This window comes from Dioscorea cayenensis, chromosome 6, assembly GCF_009730915.1.
Source record: "Dioscorea cayenensis subsp. rotundata cultivar TDr96_F1 chromosome 6, TDr96_F1_v2_PseudoChromosome.rev07_lg8_w22 25.fasta, whole genome shotgun sequence".
NCBI lineage: Eukaryota > Viridiplantae > Streptophyta > Magnoliopsida > Dioscoreales > Dioscoreaceae > Dioscorea > Dioscorea cayenensis.
This window is the reverse complement of record NC_052476.1, coordinates 1,542,534-1,557,401: the sequence shown is the minus strand read 5'-3', so window position 1 is coordinate 1,557,401 and position 14,868 is coordinate 1,542,534. Positions and strand designations below refer to the sequence as shown.

At 29.2% G+C, this 14,868-nt stretch overlaps 3 protein-coding genes across 4 annotated transcripts; all 3 read right to left on the bottom strand.

The window, feature by feature from the left end:
* Positions 1 to 250: 250 nt before the first annotated feature.
* LOC120262971 (cell number regulator 2-like) lies at positions 251 to 1,660 on the bottom strand. Its single transcript, XM_039270891.1, has 4 exons — positions 1,375 to 1,660; positions 1,212 to 1,283; positions 901 to 1,113; positions 251 to 463 (listed from the first exon to the last, which is right to left on the bottom strand). The coding sequence occupies exons 1-4, from the start codon at positions 1,544 to 1,546 to the stop codon at positions 384 to 386; spliced, it is 537 nt and encodes a 178-aa protein (XP_039126825.1). The 5' UTR covers positions 1,547 to 1,660; the 3' UTR covers positions 251 to 383.
* Positions 1,661 to 6,558: 4,898 nt separating this feature from the next.
* Positions 6,559 to 8,290, bottom strand: LOC120263728 (cell number regulator 2-like). Of its 2 annotated transcripts, none has more exons than XM_039271704.1 (5): positions 8,168 to 8,290; positions 7,605 to 7,777; positions 7,433 to 7,504; positions 7,109 to 7,324; positions 6,559 to 6,809 (listed from the first exon to the last, which is right to left on the bottom strand). In XM_039271704.1, the coding sequence occupies exons 2-5, from the start codon at positions 7,684 to 7,686 to the stop codon at positions 6,733 to 6,735; spliced, it is 447 nt and encodes a 148-aa protein (XP_039127638.1). In that variant the 5' UTR covers positions 7,687 to 7,777; positions 8,168 to 8,290; the 3' UTR covers positions 6,559 to 6,732. The 2 variants fall into 2 exon arrangements, with proteins under 2 accessions (XP_039127638.1, XP_039127639.1); XM_039271705.1 differs by having other exon boundaries at positions 7,605 to 7,687.
* Positions 8,291 to 12,679: 4,389 nt separating this feature from the next.
* Positions 12,680 to 13,981, bottom strand: LOC120263639 (cell number regulator 2-like). The gene is made up of 4 exons (XM_039271606.1): positions 13,747 to 13,981; positions 13,484 to 13,555; positions 13,126 to 13,338; positions 12,680 to 13,009 (listed from the first exon to the last, which is right to left on the bottom strand). Exons 1-4 carry the CDS (start codon positions 13,904 to 13,906, stop codon positions 12,930 to 12,932), a joined length of 525 nt encoding a protein of 174 aa, XP_039127540.1. The 5' UTR covers positions 13,907 to 13,981; the 3' UTR covers positions 12,680 to 12,929.
* Between the last annotated feature and the right edge of the window lie 887 nt (positions 13,982 to 14,868).

Sequence of the window (14,868 nt, the reverse complement as noted above, 5' to 3'; positions counted from 1 at the left end):
TAACCACAGGGGGCTAAACAGGGGGCCAAGAAATAGATCTTTAACAATTTTTTTTCTCTCAAAATATAATTTTTTAATCATACATACTAATTTATAAAATTCTAGGGGGATTTTAAAAAATAACACCCAAAAAAAAAATAGTATTGAGGGAAATATAGATAATTACAAATTTCGTTTCAGAGCACCAAGCCTGAGAAGTTTGGTATGGCTTATGGCTAAGCTTATTCTTCACGGAACTTAAAAAAGTTAATTATCATTACAAAACAAAAGACTTATTATTAAATGCAAACAAAGACTTATTATTACAAAACAACAACCAAAATAATACAATAGCAAACAAACATGTCCTTCTCTCTTAGCTTAAATAGCTCTTAATTATTTGTTCAACGGATCATGCCACCCTGTACATTAGGTGGCAAAACAGCTTGCCCTTGCCCCCGGTTCTCCATATTTGCTTGCCATCCTGCTCCAATATTTCAACTTAAAATTTAATCAACTTAATAATAAACCCCCCAAAAATAAAATCAAGAAGTAAAACTGAAAGTCTAAATTAATCAACTTCAAAATAACACAATTAGTTACAATAAAAGAAATTAATGAAAAAAAAAACACAGACAACCCCCAAAAGTTGATCACCCTGCAATAAAAGAGTTGGTATATATATAAATCATTCCAACTCAAAATTTAATCAACTTAATGTTCACAAACAAAAATCAATAAATAGTACAAAAATATCCCTTCAAAGTCTACACTCATAAACTTCAAATTAGCACAATTAACTATAATAAAAAAGCAATGAACATGAGAGTTAATATATATATATATATTTTCTGAACTCAAAATTTAAGAATTCAAAATTTTTAGCTTGAAAAAACTAGTTAAAATAATCAAAATAAATACCGATATTCATGTCGAAGCCATGTTGCTTAAGCTCACGATACTCTTGGCAAAGTGCGCAACTTTCACAACAACAATGAACAAGACAATCATTGCAAGGACTCGAGGAAAGCGAATATTGTGATCTCATCTTTTTTCTATAAAAACATGAGTAAACACAATTGCACCCAATCGTTAACATCAGCAGCAGGTAAATTGCTCCACTCACTCCGCACGCTGCATGTGATTATATATCGTCATTCCACCATGCAATATTACAAATAATTATATATATATATATATATATTTTTTTTTTTTTAAAAAAAAAGACATACAAGTGGAACCGCGGTCAACGATTTCTGCAATCTGGCCGAAGGTGATGCAGGGACACCAGCAAGTTATGCAGCCTGAAAGACAAGATATATGAACTAAAATTCATGGGAAAAATGTTTGGGAAAATTAAGTAAGGATTTAAGTATTAAAAGAGTTGAGACTTACAATTGCCAACATCATCACAACAGCCACAAAGACCAGTAGACCAAGATACCTTTTGTTGAGACTGGACTTGGAGTGAAGGCATGCCAGCCATCTGAATAGGTATTCCGGTGGTGACCGGAGGTTCCTGTGGTAGAGGAGGATAGTATATGTTGTTGTCTTTTGGTTCATACATGTTGATGTAGATTGAGTTGGGTATTCAGTTTATGGATATTTAGAAGAAGAAGAAGAAGGAGGTAGTTGAGGGAGTGTTAATGGGGGAAATGAGAGGAGGATGGTGGAGGAGAAGATAAGGGATAGTAGAGTGGTTATAGGATGAAACTTGAAGAGATGTGACAGAAGGGCTTGACTTTTGGAGTCAATGGTTGTCTGATTATTTATTGGTTTACGTGGAGTTGGGTTATTGGTTCATGGGTGAAAAACGTGTGTGGAAGTGGTCATTTGGTTGAAACTGGGATGGTACACATACTTGCTCTTTTATTTGTTTATTTATTTGATTTAAATTTTGGTTTTTAATTTGAGGGTGATTTTGTAATTTAATTTGGAGAAAAAGTTAATTTAAAATATCTAATTTTGATCAGTGTTAAATGGGTAAAAAAAATAATCAAATTATATAGATCTTTTTCTTTCTTTAATTTTTTTTTTCTACAAATAGTAATTATTGTCTCCTGACTTAAACATGTTAAAAAAACATATATGTATGAATGTGCGTTAGTTAGTTAGTGGTTTAATAACTCTTTAGAGATTTATTGAAGATTTGTTATGTATACCAAGTATGATTAATATCTAAAGTTTATAAAAATATATATATATATTAATTTTTTAATATTATTTTTTATTTAAAATATGATTTTATAAATTATACAATTAAAAATAATTTATTTGAAGTGGTGGAATTATGGAATAATTTTTGAAAAATAATATTTTATATTTTATAAATTTTTTAAATGAATAAATAAAAAATTAAAAAAAAACTCTAAAAGCAAAAACAACTAAAGAAAATATTAGTTATTATAAACTACGATTGTAAATCCTTTATGTCATATAACCTTAAAAGGGTGGAATATACAGCTGCTCCCATAAGTACCTACACTGAGATCTCTAGTGAAAGGTGAACATTGCAGGGTTTTGAACTACTGATTGCCCATCATTTTCAAGTGAGAAAATAATTTTGAAAAAAAAAATTGATCTCACTTTTTTACTCCCGGATAAATCACTTTTTTTGTTTTTATTAGTGAGATTTAAATTTGAAATAACCAAATTGATTAAAAAAAAAAGGGCCAAATGATGTGGGCCAAGCGCACAGTAGTTGGAAAAAGAAAAGACAGAAAAGATTGGGGAAGATAAAGAGAGAGATAAGAAGAGAGATTGGGGGAGATGGGGATAGACATAAGAGAGATAGAAAAGGAAGGGATTAATGAGTAATTATCCTCCCCTCTATTCATAAATTGTAATTCAAATCACCATATAAACTAAAACATAACAAGCTTCTAAACAACCCTATTAACAGTACTGTCCATCATCATTGCATATATATATATATATTTATTAGAATTATCAAATAATAATCACTAAATATAATCATGTAAGTCCAGGATTAAATTGAGATATGCAACTAAAATTACGAATGATCATGTTGAATTCATGCTTTTAAAAGTCACATATGCTACTTTTGACAAAAATTGTTTAATTTGGTGTGTGAATTGTTTTTTGTTTTATACATAATAATATACACAAAACATATCATTCATAATTTTTTTTTTTGAAATAATATCATTCATAAATTGTAATTCAAATCACCATATAAAATGAAATATAATAAACTTCTGACTAACCCTATTAACAGTACTGTCCATCTTCATTGCGCGCGCGCACACACACACACACACATATATATATAGGAAAAACATCATCTAGGTAAGTCCCTAGATTTGAAATCTAGGGACGTTTTAAATCTCAAGTTTGCCCGGATCATCATCGACTGGTTGATTGCTTATATAAACACTGACACCTTTTTAACTGCTTTCATGATCACTATACAACACCGTAGACGCGGCTTTACCCTCATTATTACGCCAGTAGTAAAGCCGCTGACATTCATCCGTACGTAATACGAATATCCATAGATTTGAAATCTAGGGGACGTCCCCTGAGACGATAGAGTCCTCATATATGACTTACATCCCTATAGACGTCCCGATAGATAGAAAATCTATGGGACGTCCAGTATCAGCCGATGGATCAGCGATCCAACGGTCGATATCGACGAATACGATCATCGCTTTATTATCATCGTCTCCGACAAATGAATTCATCGCTTATATATCGTAGTATCTCATCGCTTTATCATCGCATTGCTGGATCGAATTTCAACTGGTGATAAACTCGACATCCATAGATTTCTTATCTATGGACGTACATAGAGGATTGGTCCTCCTCATATATATATATATATATATATATTTATTATAACTATTAAATAATAATTACTAGATATAATCATGTAAGGTCGGGATTGAATATGAATATGCAACTAAAATAACGAATTATATATTTATTATAACTATTAAATAATAATTACTAGATATAATCTTGTAAGTTCGGGATTGAATAAGAATATGCAACTAAAATAACAAATGATCAGGTTGAATTCATGCCTTCAAAAGTCACGTTCGCTACTTTTGACAAAAAATTGTTTAATTTGGTGTGTGAATTGTTTTTATTTTATACATAATAATATACACAAAACATATCATTTTTGTTTTATGGAGGAAGGGTTGATTTTATTTTTATGTATGATATATATGAAATATATCATTTTTAATTAACGGTTCATATTTCTAGGGTTATTCAGGCACCGTACCCAATTATATTCAGACCTTTGTATCTTGTATGTTTTTCATATGGTGCTTTAGGGTTGGTGTTTGTTTTCTATTCATGTTATTTTTTTAGGATTTTCACAGCAAAGTTTTATATAATGGGAAAAAAAAAGTATGCAACTTGGGAGACATATTATTATTTTTTAGACTGTGACCAAGTCATGCATCCCACATATACACACCTTTTTTTAAGGCCTCGACTATGCGGAGAGAGGAGTTAAACTTTTGATCACCTTCTACGTAAAAGTCAAGTGCCTTACTATGCATATGAAACAATATTTTTTAAACAAATATATGACAAAGTGGACAAGCTATGTGTCAAGAGAGTGTATACTATGGGAATTGATTGTTTAGCTCGGGTGAATTGGGTTGCAAATGCAAACCTACTCCCACAACTGGAATTAATTTTTGACCCTACTGTGTTTGATATGTTTTGAATTTTGGATAATGACAATCTTTATAAGACATTGTTTATAGTGGAATTAATACTACGACTAGACCAAAGACTTTTAATAATATAATATATTATATAATATACGTGTGTGTATATATATATAAGAACTAGTCTATTAGGTATATCAACCGTTGGATTTGAATCCAAATATCATCCATTAATGCAAACATTAACATCAACAATGATACACAATACTCGTATCACAATCGTTTTATCATCATCTCAACCATAATCCTTTGCAATCACAACCTTCCTAGCTGATTTGGACCCTTCTTTGCAAATTTTTTTTTTTAAAACCACCAACCAACCTACCCACTCTTTTTTCAACCCAATACCACCCTCAACCATTATTCCTTATTATTGTTGCCCACCCTCTCCCTTTATTTTTATCTTTATTTCTTTTATTTTTGTCATCTCTGTGGATTCTCTGCGGACGTCCCCAAAAAATATATTACCAATATACATATATATGAGGTGCACCACTTGAACATTAATGCATATCATTATTCATTTTAAATGTAACGGATTTGGTTTGGGACACTTGCTTTTCTAAACAATACAGTGGGGTGTAGACTGTAGAGTAACTCATGATGAATAGTAAAATTAGGGTGAACACTATACAACATCTAATAATTTCTTGATCATCTGATTGTTAATCTCAACAGTACATGGCTGATCCCAGCCATCCAAACCCATTTGCATCCCCATTTACAAAAAATTTTTATAAAAAACCCAACACCCTCTCACCACACTGTCAACTTGAGTACTAGTTCTAATCCTCTTATCAATCATAAATTGAAGGTTGAGTCTTCCAAGTGGCTATAATATGAATATGGAAGATTAAGAAAAGAGATTAAATTGATTGTATGGACAAAAGGACTGACATGGAAAAGGATGTTTATGTAATTCTCGTGATGATGGCATCCTCAATTATTAAAGAATATATGATAAAGTAATTTGACGACAAACAAATGTGCATTGATAAAGACTTGAATGTGAATGCAAAAGCTACATGTGAAAAAAACCTTGAAATTTAAAATTTTAATAAATTTTTTTGAAAAAATAAAGATCACTGCCTGTTATCCCAAAAGGTTTTATGATTTTTAATTGGATAAATTACTTATTAAATATCTTGCAATTTTTATTACAACAATCAAATAGTTCATGCACTTTATTTTTTTCTAATTTAATTTATGAAATCAGGATAAAAATAATACTATTGTTTTTTTTTTCTTTAAATACATTGTTCTTTGTAATGATGGTCATTTGATCAACTTGTCTTAAAAAAATTAAATTCTTAATTAAAAAAATCAACTTGTCTTAAAAAATAAAAAATTCTTAATTATAAAATTAAATTATGATCTATGTAGGCCTTAATTTACAATTAATTGCGGCATTTAGGTAAGCAAAAATATAGATAATTAATATAGCCTTTAAAATCAAGCTTGAATGGCAATGACCAAGTCTAAGGTCTTGATTGAATAGGGTCATCAATGCATTAGACTTTGTCCAAGATCGTATTTCATTTTTTTTTTAAATATGAACAAATTATAGGGAGGATTCGGCTCTTTAACTTTTGAATTGGAACGGAGATGAAATACTAATTATTTTATTGCATGCATGATGCTTGTGTTTCATAGAACTTAAAATTCATGAAATATATATATTAATTAGACTTCACATTTATTAAATTGATCAACCGAAGTATCAGAGAATGTGAATCGATATCAACATTCGAATTCAAGTTTGAATGATCATGAATGATCTCTTTTCATTTATTCAATTGAAAACTTAATTATTTTTTTAATAGTACATCAAAACCAAACCCATAACAACCTTCAAGATACATCTTCCTTATTCAAATACTAATTATTAAATGCAAACAAATTAATACTTATTACAAATACAATACCAAAGCTCACACAATAACCAAAATACAACATATATTTATATATATATATATATATATATATATATATATGTATCTAGTAACACAACGACAGCTCTTTCTCTTGAGTAGCCATTTGTTCAACGAGTCATGCCACCTTGAACATTGGGTGCCAACACAGCTTGCGCTCTTCCTTGTTTCATGTTAGCTTCCCATCCTGCACCAATTTAACTCAACATTTAATTAACTTAATACATGTATTTAGTAGCCCAAATGAGGAAAGAGAAAGATCGCTATATATGTTAATTAAACAGCTGACAACTACAGTTAAACTTTTGTTAGAACACCATATATATATATATATATATAAATTGTTCAAATGTTTACTAAAACAAAGAAAATGTGTTTGGTGAAATCAGTTTCTTATCAACATCTAAAGTTAACAACTTCACAATAACATTGGTTAATTAAAGTAACAAAGAAGAGAGTAGTAGCCCAAGGAAAAAAAAACAATACCGATATTCATGTTGAAGCCACGGCGCTTGAGCTCACGATACTCTTGGCAAAGAGCGCAATGCTCGCAAAAACAATGAACAAAGCAATCATTACATGGACTCTCTGCAAGTGAATACTGTGATCTCATCTTCTTTCTGTAAGAACACGAGTAAATCCAACCACAATATCCGGTTGCGCACCATATGAACCAGTATATACATCCACTCATTGCGCATGCTACATAAAATAACACATATATCTAATGTCCAATCTCAGAAATGAATATTAACTTTGTCTCCAAAGTATATTTATGAAATATATATGCATATGAAAAAAATGACATACAAGATGAACCTCGGTCAATGATTTCTGCAATTTTGCCGAAGGTGATGCAAGGGCAAAAGCAAGTTACACAGCCTAAGAGACAACATAAATTAAAATTCATCAGGAAAAATGTTTTTGTAAACTAAAAATTTAAGTATGATGTGAGCATGCAAATTAAAAGAGTTAGACTTACAATTACTAACATCATCACAACAGTCACAAAGACCAGTAGACCAAGGTGCCTCTCCTTGAGTTTGGACTTGGAATGAAGACATGCTGGTTGTTGATGTGCCGGACGGTGTGGTGTGTCAATAATATATTTTTATATAATAAGACTTACAAGTTTATCTGATTCTGGTTATTCAACTAAAAATGATGCACAGGCAAAAAGGTTAATTATTAGACCATATTTGATAAACATAAAGTGATTGTAGACATAACGTTGTATAAGCACTTGGTATATATTTTATACCCATAGGAAAGAGTTTATTAGTATTTTTTTTTTAACAAATAAGCGTGGAATTAACACTCTAACATATTTGTACCTTCACCTATGTATGAGCTGAGATTTGAACATGTGTTTTTGGCAAAAACACAAACACCGTATGTATTGCATATGATGCAAATAAATCAAGAGGTTGTAGGTGGTTATTCAAATCTCAAATATATATATATATATATATATGTCCGCTCCGCATACGTCCACATATTAATATATATATTTTTAATGATATTATCTAAGAGAAGAATGCTTACATTAATGCTCATGTATTGGAGACATGTTGATTGATGGAGTGAGAAGATGAATAAGAAGGTGGACAGAGGTAAAGGAGAGCAAGAAGAGAAAGGAGTATGATGAGGAGATTGATTATATTTGATTGTATTAATGAATGGAGGACATGAAAGGGCATACTTATATAGTACTGTAGTGATGCTACCATCCTGAATTATTGAAGTATAATGATAAGAGCTAGTGACCACAAGGACAAACTGTATGGTGGTTAATTAAAGATGAATGCGAAACCTATGGAGAATATAAACTTGAATTTTGATAATTTTACAAAATTTTAAGGAAGAACAAAGATTTCTTTCACGTCATTCCATGTCATTCCTGATGTAATGATGAGAGATTTTGTGAGTGTTACCAGGGAGTTGTTTATTTATTTTGAATTTTATTATGATCATTGTATTTTTTTAATTTTTATTTTTAATTTTTTGAATTTGATTTGGGAAAGTTGTATATAAAAACCAGGTAATATTGACAACCATTGTAGTGTTCAGTCACATGGGTAATGAATGGGCAGGTGTAAGATCGAATCTCTATGCCATAATACTTTAACATCGCACCGTTCTTGAAACCAGGTATTGTTAACAATTAACAGTATTAATGTTTAAATAACTGATGGGCTCCATATAAAAGAGTTGTAATTTTTCCTCTAAGATTGCATTACAGGAGTTGTATATTTTAGGTGTGTATTTGATGAACTTTTATTACGTCATATGGTGCTTGACAAAGTTAGCTAAATCTCTAACCCCATATGGTGCTTTGACAAAGTTAGCAAATCTCCAAGAGATCGGTAAACTATCATAGATGGGCGGATAAAAGTTACCATAAATGACTATACTTAATCAAAGATTCAAACTGAAATTTAAAATGATTAATGAGTTTGTTTTGAAGTCTACCTACGTGATAAGAAACTAGAGCTATACGGACTAAAATTATTAATTTAAAAATAAGGGCTAAATGTAATACTTTTGGGAAAGAGTTACGGTACAGCAAATTATATCATCCACTGGTATTTTTTTTTTAAGAATAATATATTTAAAAGTTTTGTCGTGGCGGATTGTCTATCCACCACAATTTCTAAAATTTTAAATATATTTGATTTAAAAAAAAAATGTAAGTGACTTTGGCAAACTGAAATTTAAAATGATTAATTAATGAGTTTTTTTTTTTTTTGAGAATTTTGAGAATTTCAAAGAGAATTTAAGGAGAAAAAAATTGCCAAACTCCTTAACTTCAATCAAATTAGTTATTGTCTAATTAACTAGTAAAATTCATGTTCTTGTGCAATCCAGTTCAAACTAAAATTCTTCATGGAAGTTCATAACTTGTCCCTGAAAAGTTTTTCCATCTAAATTCTAACATGTTTCAGATTTAAAATTCAAGTCACCAAGCATTGAAGATTTCAAATGATTGGAAAAATTCCTTCATCCCAAATTACACAAAATTATTCCCTACTTGCTCAGAATTATACATCACTGAGCAGAAATCTTGAATTGCTCGATGCTTATGAGGATGAATATGATGGGGGCATAATTAGATGTAGAGTGCTTGCCAACCAGCAGAAATACATTTGCAACAATTCTTCAGTGACTCTTCATTGTCATACTGGAAGGAGAAGGTTGAGTCTAACAATCTTTTCTCAAGGATATATATGGTTGAACAAGTACATTTAGATACTGACATAAATCTATTGGTTCTCATTGTGTTACAAGGGAAAGAAAGGGATCTTGTTCTAATTGCTGTAAAGGTTTTCTTCTTTTAATGCTCCTTATCTGACTCTTTGTGTTTCACTTAGATCTTTGAACCCATCTAAATGATGTCAACCAAAAGGGTATATTCTCAAAAGTCAGAGATTCTGGAATTCATCTTGTTTATAAACCATGAAAAGCGGCATATTTAAAAGATTGACTACTTGTTAATTAGACCTAATCACAATTCGGTTCTGATTCGAAACTGACAGTTCCGGTTTCATAAACTTTAGAAACCTAACCAAACGGTAATCTTAAAGTTCTAGGTTTGGTTCCAATTCGGGTTTGGTTTTAAAAAATTTGGTTCTATTTAACTAAAATATATAATATATATATATTATTTAAAAAATAAAAAATAGATCAGAACCGATAGTTCGGTTTCAGTTCGATTCTGATTCCGATTTTCAAGTCATAAGAACCTTAACTGGAACTTTAAAGTCCTAGTTTAAAGTTTTAGAATTGAAATCGTTTTTAAGGTTCCGGTTCGGTTCCAATAGTGTCAATTTGATTCTATGGTTCAAACCGAACGGAGGACAAATCTATTGTTAATCCAGCAATCAAGTTATCACTTTCAGGGGTGGATTTATCTGCCCTTATAGCCTTGGCAGCCAACTTATGGTAGCAAACTATTTAGATATTTTAGCAAATAAGAAGTTAATAACAAATTGAATATTTATAACAAACAGTGTGTATAGACGGAAATAAGTGTAGAAACGGAAAAAAAATACTGCTAATAGGTTTCTTTTCTTGTAGTGTACTAACGTATTTTCTTAAGTTTTATTTATATGTCCATTTTAATCAATTTTTATATAAATTTAAAAATTTGGTTAAAATTATTTAATAGGCTTAAATTTATAAAAAGTTATATCAATTTTTATAAATTACTCTTATTTAAAAATGCATCAAGGTTATATTAGTAAGTTTTTACTATTTTAATTACACTTTTTATTCTTTCTCAAAATGATGCTTCATTTTCCAAAAAATATTGTAAAGTGTAGAAATACATTAAAAATGAGCTATAAATTTTAAAAAAATATTTGTAATTCTTTATAGTATTTTCAAATAGACATATAAAAAACAAAAAAAAAAACTTCTAAAATAGGATATATAAATACTAAATTGAACAATAGAGGATATCATAATCGATGTAGAGTTTGATTTACAAATAATTGGTGGGTGGAACCTCATCTAATTAAGTTCAGTTTTTATTTTGTATAAAAAACTACAAGTTTTTCCTTAGAATTTATTATATAAATCTAATTTAACGAGTGACTACATAATAAAAGAGTTTTGTAAAAAGTTAGCCTTCAAGTTTAATTCTCTTTAATTTTTATAACAAAAAGACTATATTTTATTTGAAGGAAGAGGCAGAATTGTTAAATTGCTTGTTGTTTATTTTTGGTGCGTCCATTAGTACATATGATTTTTCTTTTTCATATATTGTATTATATTAGTTTAAAAAAAAAAATCCTTGACTTTGTTTATTCCATAAAATTTTGATTTTGATAACAAAGTTTAATAAAATTATATCAATCATTGCTAAAAAAATTAGTGCGATTTGCTTCCTTTTTTTTATTGAATGTAGAATCATCTTCTCACCCTCAATTAATATAAACGATATATTTATAATTCACATATTTAACCTCTTTTTATGTCAATAATCAATCATTTTTATTTTTATTTATTTAATACTTATTTGATTTTGAATCTCATTCATGCAATCCTAGTTAAAGAGAGACCGAGAAAGATATATCATAGATAATATTATAATTTTTATTTTACATATTATTGTTATATTTAAATAATAAGTTTTTTTTTAAGATAGAATGACAAATATCAATTTTGAGATATGTACAAGAACAAAAAAACTACTAAGCGTTCACACCATAGTTAAGCATGAGAAAAGTCTATTTATTTGTTAACATAGACTTCCAAGTCAAGTCTGAGAAGGGTCTATAGGACTTGATCAAATAGGTTAATTAATGCACCAGTCTTTATCCAAGCTCGTATTTCATGCAACTTGTTGAGACTTCAATCCAAGTCTTGTCATTACTATCAAGTGATCATCTTTGGTTTTTTATTATATATTAATAATAATGTTTATATAAATAATTAAAATAATAGTTAAATATTCTAAAATCAATAAATAATAAGGAAAAATTATCATTAAAAATTATAGTAATAAGTATAATAGTTAAAATAAAAAAATAAATTAATAATTAAGATAAATAAAACAATACAGAAAAGTAAAATTAATATAAAAAAATAAGATAAGATACTATAAAAATCCAAATTTACACAATCCTCTGACTAAACGCAAAATCATACTATAATTCAACAGAAAAATTCACTTTATTTACGATATAAAATGGATGTTCTAGAAATAAATTTTTAAATAATCACGCTTACTTCTAAATACATTGGTTTGAAGTCAACCAAAGCATTAGAGAACGGAAATCAATGGGCATCTTTATTAGTCTTTTTCTCTTTAATTTAATTTGAAAGCTAAAGCTTGCCACAAATGTTTTCCGAAATTATACTAATAATCAATAAATTTAAGTGCTTTGCCTTATTATAATCCTCCATATGCCCAAAGTTTGAGTCATGGACTCATGCGTGATTTCTTTTCATTTTTTAATTAAAAACTTTTTTATTTTTTTATTGTACATAAAAACCAACCCCACACAACCATCAACATGCACATCTCTTTTTTAAATATTAATTATTATTAAATGCAAAACAAAGACTTTTTATTACAAATTATAATACTAAAGTACAAACCACTCAAAACCTACATATTTTTATTACTCCTCAACTATACATTAATAAAAAATAAAATTTTTAATCTCTCACATAAGGATTATGTAAGTGACTTAGCCGTTAGACTATTGTCACGGCGCAATACTAAAATCTACCACAACCAAAATACAATAATAATTCATGCAACACATCACTTTCTCTAGGATTTTGAACAGCTCTTTGTTCAACGAGTCATGCCAGCCTGAACATTGGGTGGCAACACAGCTTGTCCATGTCCCTGGTTCTCCAAATTTGCTTGCCATCCTGGACCAATTCAACTCAAAATTTAATCAACTTCATAATACCACAATTAATTAATTAATTTTTTTATAAAAAAACTAATTAATAAATTTGTAATTTATTTATTTTTATAAAAATACCGATTTCCATATTGAAACCGCGTCGCTTGAGCTCACGATACTCTTGACAAAGTGCGCATTGCTCGCAAAAACAATGAACAAGACAATCGTTACACGGACTAGAGGCGAGTGAATACTGCAATCTCATCTTTTTTCTATAAAAACATGAGTAAATACAATGGCAACCGATCAAACACATTATCAGCGTGTACAAAGCTCCACTCGTTCCGCATGCTACATATAATAACACATACAAAAATGTCAAGAAATAATGTTGCCAAGTTCAAATATCCTACTCATAACTTGTCTACAATTCTCAAAATTAATAATAAACTAAAAAAATATATATTTATTTTGTCGAACAAGAAAAAGAACATACAAGTTGAACCACGATCGATGATTTCTGCGACTTGGCCGAAGGTGATGCATGGACAAAAGCAAGTTACACAGCCTGAGAGACAACACATATATATAAACTATAATTCATTAGATATATATATATATATATATTTAATATAAAGTCGAGACGATAAACTACTATATTATTGAAGAAAGAGAGATTGGAAAAATATTTCGGCAAACTAAGGATTTATTTAGTATAAATTAAGTGAGCATGAAAATTGATTAAAGAGTTAGACTTACAGTTGCTAACATCATCAAAGCAGTTGCAAAGACCAGTAGACCAAGGTCCTTCTGCTTGAGATTGGACTTGGAATGAAGAGATGCCGGCCGGTATTCCGGTGGTTATCCCCGGTGCCGGTGGTGGAGGGTAGTATACGGTGTTATCCTTTGATTTATACATGATTACAAGAAGAAGAAGAAGAAGAAGAAGAAGATTGAGAGAGTTTTAATGGAAGAGAAGGAGGATGGAAGAGAAGATAAAGGGGAAAGGGTGGTTATATTGTAAAACTTAGGGTTGTGATTAAAGGGTTTGACCCTTGAAGTCAATGATAGTGGGACAATTATTTGCTTACGTGGACTTAGGTTATTGGTTTTATGGATTATAGACGTGTGGAAATTGTTAACCTGTTGGAAACTACCCATGCTATTTTTTTAATTAGGTTTTCTTTTCCTATATTTTGATAAAAAAAAATTTTTAATATAAATCGTCTAATGGCACAAACATGATATGAAAACTCTATAAAAAGATAAATCTCTTGTAACAAGTACAGCTTTGACTATTTGTATTAAATCGATTTATAAAGATTAACTTTTGAAATATTTGATTTTAATTATTATTAATTAAGCTAGGGTTTTACTCATATAAGAGTTTTTTTAAAAATTAATTTTTTTTTTCAAAAACTAATTTAAATATGTAATTTTATTTATTATTAAAAGAAAATTGAAGCCCTGTTTTTTTTTTTCTGGGAGATAAAAATATAAAGGTTTTTTTTACTGAGAGGTATAATTTTGATGTTAAATTATTATATTTACTCATTTATTTGAATATTTTCAAATTCTATTATTACCCACGTTTTTTGGGAGACCGAATACCAACACAAAATATAATAAAGTTTTACACAATAAATAATAAATAAATAAATTTTGAAAACTAATGAGATTATTTGTTGAAGTTCAAATTATACAAAGAAGTTAAATGAATAAAAAATAATTTGAAGAAATACCAGTCCCGAATAACTTTATTTTTTTTTATTTTACATAAATTGTATTTTATTTATTGGATGGTTGGGATAAATAAATGTCCAGCTCTGCAGGACCATGGTTTGGCAGACCCAAATTTATTGAACCATTGATTCTCCAATG

Coding starts and splice junctions, on each gene's coding strand:
- LOC120263639 (XM_039271606.1), bottom strand. CDS start 13,906: ATGTATAAATCAAAGGATAACACCGTATACTACCCTCCACCACCGGCA. Junction 13,556..13,746: donor CTTTGATGATGTTAGCAACT/GTAAGTCTAACT, acceptor GTTGTCTCTCAG/GCTGTGTAACTTGCTTTTGT. Junction 13,339..13,483: donor CATCGATCGTGGTTCAACTT/GTATGTTCTTTT, acceptor TATTATATGTAG/CATGCGGAACGAGTGGAGCT.
- LOC120262971 (XM_039270891.1), bottom strand. CDS start 1,546: ATGTATGAACCAAAAGACAACAACATATACTATCCTCCTCTACCACAG. Junction 1,114..1,211: donor CGTTGACCGCGGTTCCACTT/GTATGTCTTTTT, acceptor AATCACATGCAG/CGTGCGGAGTGAGTGGAGCA. Junction 464..900: donor TGGCTTCGACATGAATATCG/GTATTTATTTTG, acceptor ATATTGGAGCAG/GATGGCAAGCAAATATGGAG.
- LOC120263728 (XM_039271704.1), bottom strand. CDS start 7,686: ATGTCTTCATTCCAAGTCCAAACTCAAGGAGAGGCACCTTGGTCTACT. Junction 7,325..7,432: donor CATTGACCGAGGTTCATCTT/GTATGTCATTTT, acceptor TATTTTATGTAG/CATGCGCAATGAGTGGATGT. Junction 6,810..7,108: donor TGGCTTCAACATGAATATCG/GTATTGTTTTTT, acceptor AAATTGGTGCAG/GATGGGAAGCTAACATGAAA.